A 20,660-nucleotide genomic window follows, 5' to 3' on the forward strand; every position below is an offset into this window, starting at 1 on the left:
TTACGTTTTGGATATTTATAACCTGTTATATCTTTGTTAACTTATATTTATCATCAAATTTTGCTTACCTATTTTGTTGTATTCAACCATCATGTTTATCTTTGTAAATTGGCTGCTGCCGTTGGAAATAAAATAAAATAAAATAAAATAAAATAAAATATATATTCTTCATCGAATTAGTTTCATTGCACAACATACAAACAAATACGTTAGAACAAAACATAAATTTGCAGAGTGTAAAAACAATCTTCTTGGTTGATTTGAGTTTTAACAGTCAAATATCCAAGTTTAACCCTTAAATTGATGACGTTACCAACAAATCTTTACACCTCGTCAAACACTCGGCAGTTTAACATTTTTACAAGAAACGGCTCAAGATTGGTACCCTTGAGCAGGAGAATCACATGAATAACCTCCCGGTGTGCGACAGAGACAGAGACATTGGGTGGGTGGGGGAAGGGTGGCAGTGATTGTGGGCGGGCCTAGCTCAGCCAATCGCAGAGCGGCGTTCCACGTCTTATAAACAAGCCCGGACTTCATTACAAGAAATCTCTAAGAGAATGTGGGTTAGCTTGTCACCAATACAAATAAACTCCTCACACACACACACACACAGAGAAAATCTTCAGAGAACCATTTAGTCTTGCGTGGTTGCTTTGTTTTTCATCTGGGAACTTGTTATGAATAGTATTAGTCTGACGTTTTTTGAATTAATTACTACCGAATTTTATTAGATGGTCAATCATTTGATAACGTTTTAATTAGTCTTAATCGTAGTCCATGACTAGGTCGTTCAAGGGTATAATCTTTGCCTTACTCTGATCCTCAACAATAAAAGATCAAGAACAAGTGATATAGGGTCCAGATTTTAGATAATTCTAGAGTTGGAACAGGGAACTTTGGGATTTGGGATTGAGCACTATGCTATACTGTATTTGTTGAGAGAATTAAGACTACGAGTTTTTGTTTTGCATTTTCAACTAAATCCCTATTTCCATCGAACTTATATTCGTGTAGTTTGCTATTAAACAACCTAAAAGTGGTAATAAAATAAACGTACGAAAGGGGATACTATTCTATGGGAAAGCTTGTAAATGTATTTAACGTTACTTATAATGAAATATTATTTCACAATGTAAATTTACGTAAGGGTAAATACATGGTAAAGTTCAATAAGTTTTTCCAAAGAAATAGAATCTCAGCACGTCTTAGAGAGTGTAGGCATGGAGGCATGTGATATTTGGCAGGGTACATAGGCATGTACTAGGTACATGCCAAACATGTGTTGAGTTATGCATTGACATGACAAATTTTTTTATTTGATAAATAAAGCATTTTTACTTAACATTTGTATAAAAAAATAGTTTTATATATTTAAATATCCATAAAATAATCAACTACCTTATAGCAATCAAGACACATAGGCTACATTTATATAATCTTTAGAGCAGCAATGCACAGATTGAATATTTGTTTAAACTAAGGGACATTTAACTTTTACTGTTTTATCAATCGCCTAAATAACGCGTTTAATTTTTTTCAAGCAACTACAGAATGTTGTAAGTTTTTTTATTTTATTTTAAGAAATAACATACGATACATCCGATTCGGAAACATAATTATCCACCCGTCAATAAAACAGCCCTCATCATATAAAATAAACCATAAACTGATCCAAGGAACACAAGCATGGTAACGAAAGTAAAACATACACCAGAACATATTCATTACAAACTGCAATAAACCTCACAGTAACCCACAAAAATCTATAAGAAAGAAATCTCAAGCTTCAATCGTCTAGAAAGATGGCGTTGGTTAAACAGCAGATAAACGGCGTCAAGTATGGAAAATCCCGACCAACTAGGAGCCGCCGATAACATAGCGAGATTTTAAAAGAGAAATCAAGTATGTAATTGCAAGGGAGGGAGGGGGCGGGGCCTAAAGTGGAGGGGGAAGCCACACCCCTAGCGGTCGCGAGCAGAATCAGTGAGTCGCTGACTCAGTGACTCAAATGACTCAGTCTTGTGCGGTGTCAAGCAGCAGCTAGTATCACACGAGTACAACACTGACGCGGTCCTAAACATCTGCAATCGTAATTTTTTTATATACATAACCTAAAAATAAATGGTTAACAATTAACGTTTTTCATCAAAATATTTTTGCAGTATTTCGTGCGTTTGGCAGTCGAGATGCCCCCGCTATAGGTGACTATGGAAGTGTCCCCCTCGGTTTTGGCCCCCCTGGACTTTAGTCTTGCCGTCAAATCGCCGCGTCCGGACGTCAAAATGCCGTCAGTTTCTGGCGCTGATACCAGCAGTGCATTTCGGGTAGTCACTCCTAAAGGCAAACAAGGTATTTATAGAATGATATTGTTAAGTGTGTGGTATTATTGGGATCTATTTGTTAATAGGCAAGCATGTTTCTTTAAAACATTTTTCCTCAGCTCGTGTGTATTGCAGGGGAAATCTACGCAGAATGTTGGAAAGACATTTTCCTGTAAATGTGCGGAATCCCATCGTAAATTAAAATAGGCTAAAAATAAACTCAAAAAATGAATTTAAAATAATAAAAAAATTAGCATGGACATAATGGGTTGCCATGCTGTTGACGGAATAACAACGCAATTTAAACAGAAAATCAAAACAAATGGAAGAAATTCCAATCATATGTTTTATTTACAGCGTAGGGTGAAAATAGAGAAGTATGTACATTAAATATTTTTGGTCGAGTTTTCAACCACTGGACGACCTCTAGTTTTAATAAATGGCTGGATTTAGAAACAGCTGATCCTTGTAACAGAGATGTCATCTCATCCATTCCCTACTTTACTCGCCTTCTACATTCTGATGTGTCTGCGTTGGATAAATATAATTAAATATAATTATACCATGATATTCCGTCATCTTGTACAATGTATTTTTCTTATTCCTACAGTATATTTAAATGCTGGATTGATCTAAGTGTAGTTAAATAGTCATGTTAAATAATTTGTACGCAATCTAACTTTAAATCCCTTGAATACTGGTTTTGTCATTGAAACAGGTACTTAACTAGGCATTTAATGTACCATTGAATAAATTTCAATTAAAAGTGGTAGATGAGACGGTTTGTTTTTTTATTTGAAATCTATCATATTTATAAACTTTACTAGAAATGATACATTTGATTATTAATTGTATATATTGTTGTAAATAGTGTGATTATTCAAAAATATACTAGTCTACCCTTATTTACCCGATTGCAAATAATACAATACATAATGAAGAACAAAATGCAAAGTAAATATAGTTGTAAAAAATAAATAAAAGACGTTGACAACCACTTTAACAATTTATTTTTCTCACAGTATACAGGTGGGTTTTTGGCCAATATGTTTAATACAAAGGGTGAACTTGTATTACTGTAATGGACGATAATTATAAAAAGTAAATGACAGTAAAGAGATGCGAACTCGCACAGTCGCTACCAAGTTTGATGATCCGTCGCGCTACCAACTCATTGAATCTCGACTCATTGAAATGTATGGAAATAGTTTCTTCATAAATTGTAAATATGCAAAAGGTTAAATGCGGCTTGCTTTTCTTTCACAACTTTCACCTAACAGCTGTTATAATTGTTTACAGCTTTATAAACTACACGATATTTTACTTGGTGGAATTATTTATCTATAGGCCTATAGCTTAGAAATCTTCAAATAGACTATATTCATTGTGAAATCAGATAGTTTTATACTTAATGAACATTATTTTTATCCCTCATATTCGTTGGCCTTCATCATCGAACCTCTGGTAAAGAGGAAAGATTTCGTCTGTCTTCAATCAAAAATGTACGAAAACAAAACACGTACAACATAAAATTACATAGTTCCTATATAAGATCCATAGTTTTTAAAACTAAGAAGGGCTGCTCACCTAATTGTGTTTTTTTCTATTTGAATTTGAGTGGGAACAAAACTTTATCTGTCAATGGCTTATGTAGTACCAATGACTATATAGTCAACGGTAATATATGTTGATGTAGGCCTACTGTATAAAAACCTACAATATTATCTGGTGCACTTTTAGGAATTTTCAAATAATTTTCAATTAACGATGTGCTGTAGAAGAATAATGCATAACTAAAGTATGAATGTTTTATTAAAGAATGTTAACTTCAATGTAAAAATTTAAACCATTGGTTGTTAAAACTTTTAACTTCTCTATATTTATAAACAAATAATAGCGAAGGTTTGAAAAAGGTTCATTGTTTATAGAGCTACAGTAATGAACAAGAAAAACATTTTGTATTCACAGTAAAGGAACGAGCATTGGTGAAGGATACTGCACTATTATTTATATATATTTATATATATATATATATATATAAACATTCGTAACACATACTTAAGTAAGTTAGAGGTGTATTTAATTGGCTATTATAAGAGGTTTATTATATTTGAGATACACATAATTAGGGCACGATCATTTATAACACAAACAATAAAAAACATTTTCCATTACTTATACCAAGCCGGTACAAATTTGAACTAGATCGCTCATTTTGTATACACACATTAAACAACACAATTTTTTTTTTTCATATCAATTATCATACAATCCTAGGTGTTGGTTTACGAATGTTATAAAATACTTTTATCATCCAATTTTTTTTTTAGCAACGTAATTCCAACACATGTGCAAACGAAGCGTTTACTCCATTGCACGTGATGAAGGGAAGGCAACAGTTATAGTCGATAATCAACAATAATTACGCCAGCCAAATCATATGTGTTTGTCTTCTGTGTAATAGCGTAGTATAAACACCTAACACTTTTATCAAATTTTACTGTTCGAATTCATAATGATTTGTTTAGAACAACAATAATATACAATTTAATAAAAGACGTTGACAATTTTTAACGTTGGATCAAAATTTGAAATTAGGTTAGAATGAAGAGTGTTATTATTCGGCATAAGTTATCTCATAAATCTACTGGTTTGGTTTTTTTAATATCTATCTGTTTACTCCATCTAAATAATGCATTATACAAATTAATAAGGTATGTTTCGTCTATAAAATTACTGATAGAAATGTAAAATTTAAAAGATGGGAACCAAAGGCTGTATATGTAAGAGAAAAGACTAAATCCTTGGAAAAAACGCTCTGTTTTTCTCTAGTAATGGAAGGTTGGATAAATTTATCTATAGTTCCTTTTATTTATAAAACCCCATTGGTTATTTTTGAAAATAACGTTACTGTATATTTCTTGTGCAGTAACCTTTAAAATTCAGTATCACCGATATGTCAAGAAATTCGTAGTTGATATGCAGTAGCATATTATTCGAAGGCTAAATTTTGGAAACCGTTACCTACATATGTGTAAATGATAATATACAGGACTAAATTATTACATTGCCCAACACCATAGTAGCCTAAATTAGCATGGACAAACGGTGTCCGTAACAATGAGTTCACACTAGCAAAGTACTCAATTTTACACGGTTCTTGTACATTATTAGTAACAGTAAGTATTTTGTCTTTGAGTTATTTAAATTTCCTTCGTATCCTGTTCCTGGACCATCAACCAATCAGAGGCTGAGATTGTACAGCGGCGGCGACTTTCATCCCACTACAGCAATCTTGACTTCCTGTTCCCCACACACACTACCACAAACCACGCTATGACAAGTAAACTGCAGCAAATAAAATACGTATGTTTAATCAGGGTAGAGAGTTGTTCCGGGGAGAGAAATGTATTTATGCTATACATAGATACGTTTTTTATATCATTGTTTAGGAATGTGATGTCGATGATGTCTTTTAGGTGTGATAATTCATTGTTTTTATGGGATTCTTATAATGTTTGGTAAATAAAATTCAAGTTTCATGCTTAGGCAGAAGTAACCTTACACGCGCGGAGCTTACTTAATACCATTGACTAGTCAAAGCTAATACTTAAAAATATGGTTTGTTCCACGTACATTTGTATTTTTGAGTATTGATATTTGTATTGGTAAAGGATACGAATACGTAAGTTAAAACTAAAAAAAGAAATACTAACGGAACTGCAAGTCCATATTCTTACGATTTATTTTAAATTAAATCTAGAGCATGTTTTCACTTTCAGTCACAATAAAATATTTTTCATCTGCCCTTGGCATTATGTCCAAATCAGTTGATACGATTCAAGCCCAAACTTGTTAAACTAAATGCTCCAAGTCTTCAAAACCTGAATTAACATCGGTTTACGTTTCAGAGAAATGTAAATCTCTTAAGTAGCAAATCAACTTCAAATCGCTTGTCGAAGCTTGGGAGTGACTTAGCTAATCCCCTCTAATCTAGAGGGTCTTTAGAGGTTTGTACCTTTCCTTTAATTACCAATAATTACAAAGTAATTACCAAGCCCTCAACAATCACTTCTTATCTTGAAACTGATTAAACTTTATCTAACAGTTGCAAAATCCAAGCGTTACTAAATCTTTGAGATTGTTAATCAGAGTGTAAGTGGAATTATTGTTGAATTTATGATTAAATTTGTTTACAGAGCTTTACTTCATGACGTTTGAGTTTTTGTTTGATAAACAATTTTATGGGCTGTTGACATTCGTAATGGACGTTGAGTAGTCAAACGATTGAGGTGTGTTTTCTACTTGTGATAGTAAATACAAACAAATTAATAACTAGAACACGTTACAATGCAATTAAAAATACTTATTGCTGTAATTGTTGTGTGAATCTTTAGAATTATCTAATGAAACCTCTTTAATAAGGTAGTTAGTTGTTCTTAAATATAAATAAATATTTTAAACATAAATATAAACCTTTAGCTTCCTTTAAACGTGAGAGAAGACACACGACAGGCAAGCACTAATCTTATGTACCATGACTTGTAGACGAAGCAAATACAAATCTTTTTCAACTACAGTACGTTGAATCGTAAAAATATAATGAATAAACCAAGTTGATGCATTCACTTATATTATCAAATTTGATATTTACTGCAAATTGACAAATTAAAATATAGTGTTTGCTACGAATGAATGGAGTCACACTTACAAAAATATGCATCCTAACTAGTGGCTTGACATAATTCCGGTGTCTATGCTTTCAATATCTGCAAAAAGTGTCACAACTAGCTCGTAGTTAGTTTTCGAGTTTTTTAGTAGTTCTCGCAAATATATATCTATAGGTACATCACTATAGGTAAACAATGTTACTAGACCTAGTCTATAGATATGTTAAGAAATTATGTTGGTCTATGGTTAAGATTACTGATCGTTATTCATAACCCAAAACACGTATCAGTAGCTCCTTGAGCTGAAAATATGTTCATGATTATAGATTTTTATATCACGACAAGTTACTCGACCTATCGATAGGTTTAAGACTATCGATACTTAATCATACCTCACAACACGTATTTCAATTTCAACCTATCGATTTGTTTAAAACTATCTATTGTTAATCATACCTCACAACCTGTATTTCTCGACCCATCGATATGTTGAGAGTATCGATCGTCGTCTCACATCTCGCAGATGTTAACAATTCATGCGCTAAGAGGATTGCGTCGGTTACCACAAATCCTGCTCAAATTGCTTTTATCGATCATTACTTTTCCTCAATAAATTAGTGGCCTTTTACCGGTCATCAGATTTGCTCCCTTTAAGACGTCTTTCGTCTCTTACTTTATTACTTATACCTAACTGTTATTGCACAGTTTTACTCTATGAATGGTCATTGTATTACTTTGTCCCTACAAGTTTATTGACACAAATCTGTAAGATTATTTTTCATATCTAAATAAAAAACGGATATATACTTTAATACTTTTAATTGAAACGGTGACCATACCATAAATAAGGTAGGTAGGTATTTTAAGCCAAGTATGAATTGAGATGAGTGTAGAATGAGTGGCGCGATCTTGTAGACTTTTTACTGACATTGTGACATGTTCCTTAGACAGGACTATTAATTAACCCATACAGCCAATGGCAAATAAGGGACCTAAAGTTTATAGTGGAATCAGAACCACATTTTTGCCTTGTAATTTACAAATTTGTCTAATTACCAGGACGTCACAAGTCCACACCAGGGAGTATCGCATGCACAGATCATGCCTATAACTATATAACCTACGATGAAATTAAGAATGATTACGCTAGTTATGTAATGAGGAAGTTTAAACGAAAATCATACTAGGAGAAAATAAAAGATTCCATCTTCTATACTGCTTTATAAGTTTCCGACCACATTTAACTTAACCAAACTGTATTTATAAACCCTTAATTTCACCTCAATCCCACCCTTTGGTTACATTTTGGGGAATAAATTTTGGAAGATAATTGCAAATCCTATCCATTGTAAGGGGCATAAACTGAGGGCCTGAGTTAAAACAATGAAAGTCGTTTGTGTAAATTAATCTTAAAATGTGTAATATTAAGTGTTTCTTCACAATTTACAAAACGATTTGCAACATCTGCAACGATCTGGCCATTAATAAAGTTGATTTCATTTTCAATCCAGTTTCAGCACAATTACTATTTATTAACATATTAAAAAATCATCGTGAAGGCCTATAGTTTTTAAGGAAATAAAAGATTAAGAACTGTTTAAAATATCGAAAATATACATTATTCTGTAATTTATGATTTAGCTGTGTCTTTACTCATCAATAAACACATCTATCAATACAAGACAGGGGAAGGAGATGAAATCGATGACAGAAATGACACCAACGCTTCTGCAGGGGATGATATGAGTATTTCTTGGAAGGGGATGTCTGCCATTACACCCTTATTGGTGGCGAGGGGTCTTATTCGTTCTCAACAACCTCAAAAAAATCTTTATGGTGTAAAAATATGTCAACAGATTATTTAAAGAGAGCTGGAAGTTGTAGATAGTTTTTTTACCGTAAGTTGTAGATATAATATATTACAATATATTGTGTGAATGAATATATTACAATAGGAAGAAAATCTAAATAAAGAAGCTTATAAAAGTAAAAACTTTACAGTTCTATTAACATTAATTGACTTAATAATCATTCAATAAATAATACATGCCCACGTACATGCACATTATCGCTACACATAAACAGTATTTTCAAAAAGATGATTGAGTCCAAATATGCAGTTTTTCTATAAATCGCATTTAAACATTAAATATTCATTCAAACCCGTTAATACACATTTAATTACAAACATTTGAATAATTATTGATTTTGCTGAACTAGCTCTCAAGGCGATAGTTGTTCCATAGTCTCCTAAATATTTAATTCAAAATCTAATCTACTATTTGTTCGTAGGTTTGCGCAGCCCAGACCACAGCTCCGGAGAGTTTTCTCCTCCCGCGGCCCCCGACCATGGGTTCTGCCCCCGGCTGTGGACCGCCCCCAGGCAGGAGTATCTGCCTCCAGCATATCTGCCTAGGTACCCGCCCCCGCCAGGACATAACTCCGGTAGGTGATGCTATCACTTTGTATTTATCTTTTTACATTAAATGAGAAGAATAACCTAATTAAATGGGCACTACCTCTAAGAATATGCTATACGAAATGATCCCAACAGTATAGTAAATAATAATAGCAATAATAGTATAATAATAGTAAATATTTATTCCAATCAAATCACAACCTTGAAGAATTGAAAAAATCCTAAATTGTAACTTTTTAAGATGTTGTCCCTAACTAACCAAATTTTTGGTTGAACCGAACTGCCAACCCCCGACAGCTTCACTGGCGATTATAAGATCACAGACAAGCTACAGGACAGGACTACCCCTTGTCAATTCCTTTCTAGATATAAGTTGTATTTCCGGAACCAATTCCGTTGATCCTGATAGTAAATAGAGATATAACAAATATGACATTGATTTATGGATTTAATAGAAGGATATCTTTCTTGACAAAAAAAGTAACCCATATAACCTTGAGGGTTTTCAACGGTATATATTTATTTGACGGACTGATACTTCAACAAAATATTAACTTATTACAGCCTATTATTAGTATCAGTATTACAGAACGGTATGTAAAATTAAACTTTTATCTACATCCATACTCGTATTGTGAATTTAAACGTTAAACTACATTTTCGTTATCGAAGTTATCTAAATACAAATAAATGAATACCACAGCAACAGTTGAAATTACCATTATACTCGCGTATACACAACTACTATTATTAATTACTAACGCAGTTATTTATATTGATACAAATTGCACTCGACTGATAAAAACAATCGGATCGAATTGGGATGTTAAACAAATCATCGTGTTTATCTTTAAATTACCACCGGACAAATGTGTGTTTTACCGTTGTAAATTATGAGATAAAATATGATTTAACCACTTTTGTGGCTTATGTGGTGTGAAACAAACAAAACAAATGAGAATAAAACGCGGCCGTTGTTTTTATAATGCCGTATTACTGTTAAATAAAGCCCGCGGTAGGGGAGGTGTGAGGGGGGGGTTTAAACAGAGGTTATGTGAAAACAATCCACTTTTTGAGATTTTCCAGATCAAACACTGCGTGTTTACTTTGACCGAACTAAAACTCGTAAAATGCAGCTAATTTACAATTCAATTTTACACCGACAACAAAATCGCCATGAATAAAACGGGGGATTATTTTGTAATTAGGTTTTTGTTGGCAGTCACAACAGATATTACTTTCGAAATATTTATTTTAGTTTTCCCAGAACCCTATTGCTGACTCAATTTGTGGTAACTTTATGTCGCCTTTTTATCGTTGTAATTTACGATTGATTCGTTTTTCGCTTTGTTTTGGTTACTTTGTTTGCCGAATGTTTGTTTGGGTTGGGTCAACAAGTTTTGAGGTTCAAACTGATTAGAAGAGTTAGGTTGGCGTTGTGAAAAATCTATTAAGCTTAGTTGATACGAAGTGTTTATTGTTTTTTGAATAAACACAACGATAAAATTGGCTTGGCACCTTTTCGTGATCGATCCACCGTTTGTTATACATTAGATTAGATTTCCTGAGCTTCATTGCGCGATTCTAAAATCGTGGTCGAAATCGTCCTCAATGAGTGTCGCGACTAGACTGATCATAAGAAACCACGTTATTTTTTTACGAACTTTAACCCTTGTAATCAGTGTTTTGGAAGCAGAGTGTTTTGACGATCATGTTCATAAAAATGTTGTTAATGGAGAGAACTCCTGAAAATTGCCTTCTGTAACTACATACTACTGATATCTTGCAAAAGATTTTCAATTAGCAAAAGTATTTCATTAAATTAAAATGTGTACTAATACTAAATCCTTTTCAAACGTATGCGAAAAGTGAAGCTTGGTTTACAATCAACATAGAGGACCCAAAACATTCAAAAATTAAAATGCGTTAATCCACAAATAATTTGTATAACATTTATGGTGTATGAATTAAAATTAGTTACATTTTATCATTTTATAACATCAGGGTAATTTTAGTATAAACAGATTTTTCTTATTTGTATTGAAATTGTAATGTTGGGAGTTCAAGTATTGGATATGGTTACTTCAGCAAGATGAACATTTAATAAACATCCATTCATTAGTTATATTTTTCTCATAATATATCAGGTTACTATATAATTGTGTATGCAACCTGCTCTTCACCATTGTAAAATAAATTAAAAAAAGCTTATTTGACACTTTTTTTAACAAAATTTACATCCCCTTACACCTCCCATCACAATAAACAAAGAAATTTATCTCCACCACAAACCTCGATAATTTCCTTGTTTTTCAACAGCACTCAGCAAGAAAATCCAAGTTATCGTCCAAACTTCCAAAACCTTTTAGCCGAGAAGAGGTTGGTGGGAATCTGGAGGCTGTATTCACTATTGGGGATGTTTTATTAAGCAGGGAGTCCATCGCATTTAGGTTGGTGCACCTGTGTCCGCCGGCGCCCGTGTGGTGGCAACCCTGCTTCCTCTACCCTTACCCTACCACAGCTGCGACTTGCTATCAAATCTGCCCAGGGCTCACTTACCCGATTGCTGAGCTAGGGTACTGCGATTTTATTGGAGAATTTATAGGTTAATTTTGACTATAATTTTTAATTATATGGGTTATAAATTTGAAGGATTACGCTAAATATTTGAACTCCACGACCATCATGATACGTATTGCTATAGTCGTTCTTGTTTTTATTAGCGGAGAAATAATACCCACCATAAATTAGATAAAATATCAAATACAACTAAATATTAGAAAAATCCCGGGCATTGAATTTTCCTGTTTTGATTTAGCTAGGAGTATGCTCCGATAAGTATTGTATGAGAATAAAATATGATAATTCAATGCATACAATTTTGTTTTTCAATACAGTAGTATGTATTTCAACTCTTACAAAAATATCAGGGGTCGGAGAAAAATATCTAGAATCGACGGAGATTTTTGTTGGAATAAAATTAACGCAGGCCAGGTTCATAACAAATTTGTTTATTGTATGGATTTTAAATGGACAAATAATGTAAACATTGTTTTGCCAAAAACATAATAAATAGTGATGATTTATGTCCGAATATGTAACTCTCTGTATGTTCCGGGTGAAAATAGTTACTATTGAACCGTATTGGATAAGTTGCACCATGTTGTACACAAACATCATGAACACTGCCAACATCTATACATATGTTGATTATGTTGAATAGGCCTATGCCGTAGATTAAACATACATGTACTACCATAGGGAGTACTCCCTATGGTAGTATGTTTACTCTATGCCTCTATGCCTCTATAGTGTGTCGTGGAGGGTATCAAGGAAGGCAAGGACTATGAGACGGTAAAATAAAAGAACGATAAATTTTGCAGCTGAATTATAATTGATCTACTAACAATCCGTATGTTACATGCTTCTGGTTTAGATTGGTTTTCACGATTTCAATTTTGAAACAATTCCACCTATTTCACAAAATGTATCTTTTACAACCGATCGAAATGTCCGCTTATCATCGGATGACAGCCGATCACGGTTTGCTAGGGACGCCGCCGTGTTGACATGTGATAAAACAAAGCCGGCCTCACCGTTAGTTCCTTATCAGCGTCAAATCCCGCCTCCGATAACAGGGACTAAATGAAATCGGCCTGATGTGTTTATGGCGCCGATCCCATAGTAAATCATAGACTATCTGAGCTGCGGCAAACAGCGGAATGTCGAAACTATCGATTCTTGTGGTTCGAGAAGTGGAAACGTTGGAGATTTTGTGGAAGATTTTTGATTTGAAATGTCAATGTCACAGTTGGAGATAGGTTGGTGGTTTAGACCAAAGCTCTTACAAGAGGTCTATGAACAATTCATTTATAACTTCTTATTCTTAAAAAAATTATATTTTCTGGATATTATATAACCGAACACGGTCATAGAGATAGTTTTAAAATATGAAGGTCGCTGGATCCATTACAAGCGAGATATATTCTAGACGAAGATGCCATTTGTCAAAGCAACACTAGCAGAAAGCGTCTAAAATTCCACTTGCGTTGAAAAGCAATTACAATATCTATAAACAAACATGCTACAGCTTATAGCCGCTCAACTCCCTGCCATACTCTTTGGGTTCAAATTAAACCGTTATAACAACTAGAAACATTTAATGAAATTTTTACTTTATTATGTTAACTATATTGAGTTATCTACCACTGTTTACTATCTGTTACATATACATAACAAATCATTATAGCTATGGTTTGGAAAAAACAATAACAAATTAATGGTGTTATGAATGGAATTGTAAGACCAAAGTAGCAGACGTTTTTAGAATGGATCTATTAATCTTAGAGTCGATTTCGCAAACTATCAACATACGATTTAATAGCTATAAGAGTTCCAATTAGCTCACCATACTTCAAAACCCTTTCTGGATCTTGTATATGAACTCTTTCGTGCCAACTCCAGCAGTTGCGCAAGAAGCTATCGACTCATACTGATGAAGGCAAATGAAGAGAATTAACTGTTGTCGTTTTCAATCCCGGCGGCGGCACACACAGACTCATCAATGGAACTGATTAATGCAGACAATTAGTGCGGCCGAGACTGAGTTGACCTTGTGTTGACCTCTGGACAGTGGACAGCTGTCAGACATAGTGCGAGGCTTTGCTTCTAAAGTTCGAAAAGTCCGGAAAGGTCCTCGAGAATAATGTGCCTCTCGGGAATTGGGTCGAAAGAGGTGACGGGTCTGGCACCTCTTCTTAATAGATTCCTCCAAAAAGAATACAAAGCTAAGGAACTGATCTATATTATATCAGCCACTTTGGCACTGCCTCGAAAATATGCATCACCTAGGCACTGCTCCGAAAAGATGCACCTCTCAGAGTTAGCACAGGCTAAGAAGAGGTGTAAGAGGGTTTCTAAAAAAATCGTTTAAAAGTTTATAACTCATTGCACGAATTGGGTTTAGTTCAATATTCTTCAGGACACGAGTGTCATAGTTACAATCGAGTCCTAAGAATTGCTGGCATTTCAAATATTATGCGTTATAATTGACTTATATTTATTTGCTTGGTTTAATACTTGATAATGGTTGCAGTTCGGATAACATAAACCTCAAAATATTCACCACTTTCTACCCTTATACTGTATAACATTTCTAATTTCGTCTCGGCACATAAAATCTGCAATCCTCCCAATCCTTCACTCTAATCCTGAAGATTTATCTTGTCCCGAGCAGGTGTTGGCGGAGTGGACAGTTTTTAATTACAATCAGGGTTGACGCATGCATCAGCTGATCAATCATCTATACTCCCGACAAAGTGGCTGATAGCGACATGTCGCACAACTTACCGACGGATAACCGATAGATCACATAGACACGGTAGATAGTGTGTGTCGGCGCGTTTCTGAAGGCTTACTTCAGAGACCGCTTACTTGTAAGTTGAGTGGATCGCACCACCTACAAAACGATTATGTTCTACATGTTTAAGTACATATAGATCTAGCTATGTTTTCCAACAGGGACGGATTTTTCAACGTTTATGATTTAACTGTTTTTATGATCGCTTATGCTCGAGCACTTACTTGTCATCATGCTTGGAGAAGGTTCAAAGGAGCACGTTTTGGACTAGTTTGAAAACCTCAGTGCCTATTATTTGGCGTTAGGTTAGTAATAGCATAAACAAATAGAATTAAATATAGACCAACAGCAGTTCTGCGTTTAGCATATGTTCTGACGTCCACCGCTAGGAGTGCCGCGTATTTACGGCGCACACCGCTGTAGCGTCTGCTGGTAGCGAGGAGCCGACGACGGCAGCAAATCGAACAGCGAGCACGCTCTAGCGGCACGTCGCTGAACCTTCTTTTTCTAGCCAATATTTATTCTATTTATGGCAATGCTAATGGTTTATTTGGTCGCCCGAGTGGTCTCTGTATGCCACCACCCGAAATCTGTTAAATATATATAGAAATATAACCTGGCTATATAGGCTGTCGGTAATTATTCGACACTTTTCTGATCATCCCTTAATACTAGGGAGGTTAGCCAAGTTCTTCCTCAGCTGTGTTGAAGATAGGAACTGTCAGACGCTCTTATGCTTACGGAAAACTACGAGAAGAAACCAACTATCTTAGCCATTTATACACAACCATGTCGTACCGTAGATATGCCAAGCTGTTTAGTCTATACAAGACTTTGTAAGAATTTCGGAATATTTTATGTACCCATTAACTATTTAATTTCAGTATGAGAAAAACGAAAATACTCGCTAATCAACTTAAAAACTATCAAAATATGACCAACCAAAAGATAAAATAGTCGTCTCTACTTGCTTTAGTTATGACAAACAGTACATAAACTGCTGATCAAAATCAAGTTATGAGAATAATCAATTGTCTGTTAAGTGGTCATACAAAAACAACAAAAGCTATACTCTCCTCTTTTACGTCATAGACGATTTGAACCACGAGTAAAATTACTCATTTCAAAACAAAACAATTAAGTAGTTGAGTTTGCAAACAGCACAAACGCAGGTATACCTGTGGGGGACGCTATCGACCCCCCTGTATTTGTCTCCCCTTGTTTATTGGGGCCGCGATAAATCTATTTTTGATGTGCGGCGCGCGCGCAGAGTCAACACACGGACAATTTACGGTCACGAAAGTCTGTTGACAAAATCGACGTTGTGTGTCGTCCGCGATAAAAACGTCGCTCTGTTGACTCAAGGGGCGCAAATCTCGAGGTAGAGTTTGTACTGCTTGTCAAAATATCACCCGTGTTTGGGTTCGTGTTCGTTCGGTTCGATTTACTGCTTTTGTGGGAAAAAATTAGTTGAGTTAAGAATTTGTGTGTTTGTCTGAACGATTGCCATTCGTAGTAATGGACATTGGCATTAACATGGGTGAAAATTCAATGTGAAACAAGTTATTCAAAACACGTCTTTTTCACGATTGCAGTCACTAACATTGTGAACTATTTTAATCCCAGTTATAATGTATTTCTTATAATGTGATTGTGATTATATTTTGACCATTTGTAAGGTATATGTATGCTAACAACGTATTGTTTGTATTTAGTTCGCACTGCAATGAAATCGTGTCATCATAACTACCATTGGCAGGATTTAGAAAGGGAAATATCCATCAATTTTTTAACAGTTGTTAAACTTAATACTCTTCCGATAACAGTTGATATATTGTTTAAAAGACCAGGAAAGATTTTGATTCATCGATCAACCTTTTCACTGTGTAGAATGAACAACAACTGACAAAAAAGCCACTGGGACAAAGCCCAACCAAATGCTTAAGAAAATGCTTTTATTTTCCAAAGACAGTGTTAAAAAATATCTCAAATATGTTTTGTACGCAGCTTTACGACTCAATCGTAAAATTCAAATTCATTTATTTTAACTCCAAAACGCAAGAGAATTTGTAATCAAACCAATCAAAACTAAACACAAAATTTTTAGGGGTTTAGATACCTAAAGTACACACAAAATTGTATATAAAATTCACATAATTTCAAACTATTTTTCAGGATACTGAAATAGTTTACGACCCTTCTCGAGGTAAATCAAACATTTTCCCGCGATCTCTTAAAAAGCCCAGCTCAATTGTTGTCTTCATCGCCCCTAATAGTCGCCGGTCAATCCCTTCGTCAACCGTCTATCCCAGCAATATCATTGCCATAATCACCGTGGAGGGTGCAGGGTGGTTATAACCTAATAGTTATCAATAAGGAGAGGCATGCACCAATAAGGGCGGTGAATAATGCAAGTGTGTGTGAGTGAGAGAAAGAGAGAGAGGGAGAGAGTATGAGGGGGTGTAATGACTGCTGCCTCCTTGATAGATGACCTCACGATTTGTCGATCTCGTCAACATCAGCCGGTTCCCACGGAAAATCGGAAAGGGGTGTGATCGCTTATTTTCCTAAAATATTCCTGAACATACTTAAAATGTCTTTCGAATTGGCGAATGTTGGTGGGAGATTTTCGCTGTTGTTTTAAATGAGTGGCTTTACTAACGTGTCAGTTAGACTACGGATTGTTCACTAGACACATTGCTACTATGACACATTACTGATACAAGGGTATTTTAAAACAATCAGAAAGTGAACATTCATTCGTTGCAAAGTGACGTTTGTAATTTAGAAGTCGCAGGCAAACAATGATATAAAATTTAACTGGATATATATTTCAAATTTTAGCGAAGCATAAATTAATTTTTACTATAGTAGGTTACTAGTTTGAAATAAGTTGAGCTCCATCCATTAGTCTTTCCAAATTAATAAGTCACCAATAGCACAGTTAACTTTAAGTTACCGCGTTGACATCAATTCAATTCATAAAATCTTGCTACACGGGTTGGGTCCGAGTACACTTATCAGTTTGGTCCGCGGCTTATAAAGTCTCGAGCTTGTGAACACGACTTTTTAAGTCGCAGTGCAAATACTGGTTATTTCCGGATTTTGGGCTCGGACTACGATAAACCCGAGCTCATGAACCGCCTCTTAAGTGCACAGTTCATAGACGGTTTCACACTGGCGTCCGGAAAAGCGTTACTGTTTTCCTGGAAGCGGAGTGGAATACTATGTTAATATCTTTTCCGCTCTCCGCGTTCCTCTCTCTGCTCTCCGCGTTCCTCTCTCCGCTCTCCGCTTCCGCGCCTAGGAAAACCCAGCTTAATGTAGATTTTTGAGTGCGCTCTGCCCCTCAACAACAATATCAAAGTAAAAGTTTTCAATGACTGTGTCACCCCAATAGCCATTGTATTACAACATTGTAATAGTATTTTATTGTAATAGTTTATCGTTGTACTGTATTGTTGGTTGTAATAGTTGGGAAAACACCAAAATTAAACAACAAACACATGCCGCACATAAACATGCTATAAAACTAACCAAGACGATTCACTGAGTATGTTTAATCTAACAACGAACACTCTGTAGGAAGTACACTTAGATTAAAACGATCACAAGGCGATCTGGCAGTTTTCATTAACACTTCTTTTTAATTAAACGGAGAAATCTTAGCTGGGATTAGTCGCGCGTTGGTGGGAGAGACGTGCCTGGCAAGCCAATGAAATCTTGTATTGATTCAAATTGAAATGTTTATGGGCGAGCTTGTTTATGTGAAGTGACACGGGATTTATCGAGAGCCGTCCACAGATTGAAACAGATTGCGACATGGACAGATCGGCGATCGGCGACCATTGGGTCTGATGTCTAAACACTAAACGGTCGGTGATTTGACTAGTGTAGGTTATAATACTGACTGTAAAATACAAGTAGACCAACTCTATTGCAAGCTATGAAGCATGCTTTTGTGTATGAATGTTTTGTATCCTAGGTGGTAACGCAAAAGTGAGTAACGCACTTCAAAGAAACGTAGGGAAATTATTTCACTCTCTTTTATCCAAAAATCTCAAAAAATGTATAAATATCATACTACATTTTCCATCCAATAACTAAAAACATATATTGAAATATGAAGTATCAATAGAGAGCTATGGATAGATCACAAATTCTATGTGCATAGAAATATAGGTATTACGGGGAATTAACAAACAATCTTACTCAAATTTGAAGAAACCAATATTTTAAAAATCAAAATGCATTGTAAATTTCTTACTGTCATCTCTTACTGTCTGTTTATCTTTACAAAAAGATTTTACAACAAAGAAAATATGTTTCTGAGTAACTAAAGCAATGTGAAAACTATATTGTTAAAGTTTATAACAGTAAAACAATTTCAAGACAATTAATAATAACAAATATTTTTAGCTATCAAAGAAGTTTATAAATTCAAAAGATATAATCTCAGCCTTATCTTTTGAGTCATAATAAATTACAAGGCTTAACTTTATTTACGGTAACGATTACTGCGCCTCATTGAATTTACAAATCGCTCATTGATTCTATTGGAGTCTAACTCTAACCCATTATTATAACACCGTGACTATGACAAACTCCCCCTCCGACACACGCGTCTAGTAATCCGCTAATTTTCTATTTGTTGTGCCAGTAATGGACTAATCCCGGGATCAAAAGTCCATTAAAACTGCGAACGAACTCGCCGATGAGTTTGAACCTCAAAGAACTCATCAGGCCGATATTATGTGTTACGAGCGTGATTGGTTTTTCCATTATTCACGAGTCGCGTATTCGAGTCTCATTATTCACAGAATCGACATGCCGATATTTTCGCGCCGGTTTATCCATCGTGTGATTCGTTTCCCGCCATTACCACTCCCCCGACAAAAACCACTGCCCGAATAAACAATGTGGTCAAAACATTTAGTGGATTTTATTTGACGCTTTGATTACTCCGTGTCAGAGCGTAGTGTTTTTGAAATTCAATTTTTCATCCCCGACGATTGGACATTTGCAATCCCCACTAAGCCGTGCCGCGAAAATTTGCGAAATTCATCACAACCGTCGCTGCAGTTTTGTTGTAATCGTTCGCCGTACGCCAAATCCGTGGATAATTGCTTTTGGTCGAGTGTGTCTGGTAAAATGTTTATTTGGCTGTTTTGGGTGGATGATTTACAAGTTTAGTAAGTAAGCAGCACTGTAGGGTGATTTTAATTTGTAGAACAATGTAAACATACCCAAGTAAACGAATGTATACCAATCAGCAGACTAAAAGTTTTATTTATTTCCAGACGCCATCAAGTTCGGAGTCAACAGACTGATGGAGAAGTCAGACGACGAGGAAGAAGACGAAGACGTCTCCAACAACAATAACAACGACCAAGTGAAAAACATCAACAGGGTGCGAACTGACGTCACTACGATGACTGACGAATCAACGCGGAGAGCTGACCCTTGGAGGTCATCAAGGTCACGATCGAGGTCAAGGTCGAGGTCAAGATCAAGAACTAGATCGACCTCACCAGAGTTGGAAGTCGACAGTCCGCCGAGAACTCCGCCCCTAGAAATGACGATGCGGACAGCTTCGCCGAGCTCCAAGTCGAAAAAGGCAGAAGCATTTAGTGTCAACGCTCTCCTGAGGCCTGACTACCCTCGAATAAGGAAAGACCCGAATTTTCAACCGTTTTCTGAAACAATCTCTGTGACGCGTTCTTTCTTCTATCCTGGACTTCCGTTTTCCGACTTGTTGCTAAGGGACGGGAAGGATACGGGGAATTCTGCGTTTCTGCCGCGTCATTTTCTATCACCCCCTGGGTTCCCGTTGGGTTCCTCGATGTACCCAGCTCCGAAGGATGGTGAAGTAGATACCAACAAGAATC

The 20,660-nt window shown here is 35.4% G+C and overlaps 1 protein-coding gene across 1 annotated transcript; it reads left to right on the forward strand.

The window, feature by feature from the left end:
- Positions 1-2,210: 2,210 nt before the first annotated feature.
- Positions 2,211-20,640, forward strand: LOC129000370 (uncharacterized). Its single transcript, XM_054427333.1, has 4 exons — positions 2,211-2,352; positions 9,287-9,439; positions 20,073-20,562; positions 20,625-20,640. The coding sequence occupies exons 1-4, from the start codon at positions 2,211-2,213 to the stop codon at positions 20,638-20,640; spliced, it is 801 nt and encodes a 266-aa protein (XP_054283308.1).
- The last annotated feature ends 20 nt before the right edge of the window (positions 20,641-20,660 follow it).

The sequence above is a fragment of the Macrosteles quadrilineatus genome, unplaced genomic scaffold (genome assembly GCF_028750875.1).
Source record: "Macrosteles quadrilineatus isolate MER2022 unplaced genomic scaffold, UCM_ALF_1.0 Scaffold_8__2_contigs__length_117827958, whole genome shotgun sequence".
In the NCBI taxonomy this organism is placed as follows: domain Eukaryota; kingdom Metazoa; phylum Arthropoda; class Insecta; order Hemiptera; family Cicadellidae; genus Macrosteles; species Macrosteles quadrilineatus.

Excerpts from the sequence above, each read along its gene's own strand:
- LOC129000370 (XM_054427333.1), top strand. The coding sequence starts at position 2,211 with ATGGAAGTGTCCCCCTCGGTTTTGGCCCCCCTGGACTTTAGTCTTGCC. Across the intron at positions 2,353-9,286 it reads CACTCCTAAAGGCAAACAAG|GTTTGCGCAGCCCAGACCAC; the intron begins GTATTTATAGAA and ends ATTTGTTCGTAG. Across the intron at positions 9,440-20,072 it reads CCCGCCAGGACATAACTCCG|ACGCCATCAAGTTCGGAGTC; the intron begins GTAGGTGATGCT and ends ATTTATTTCCAG.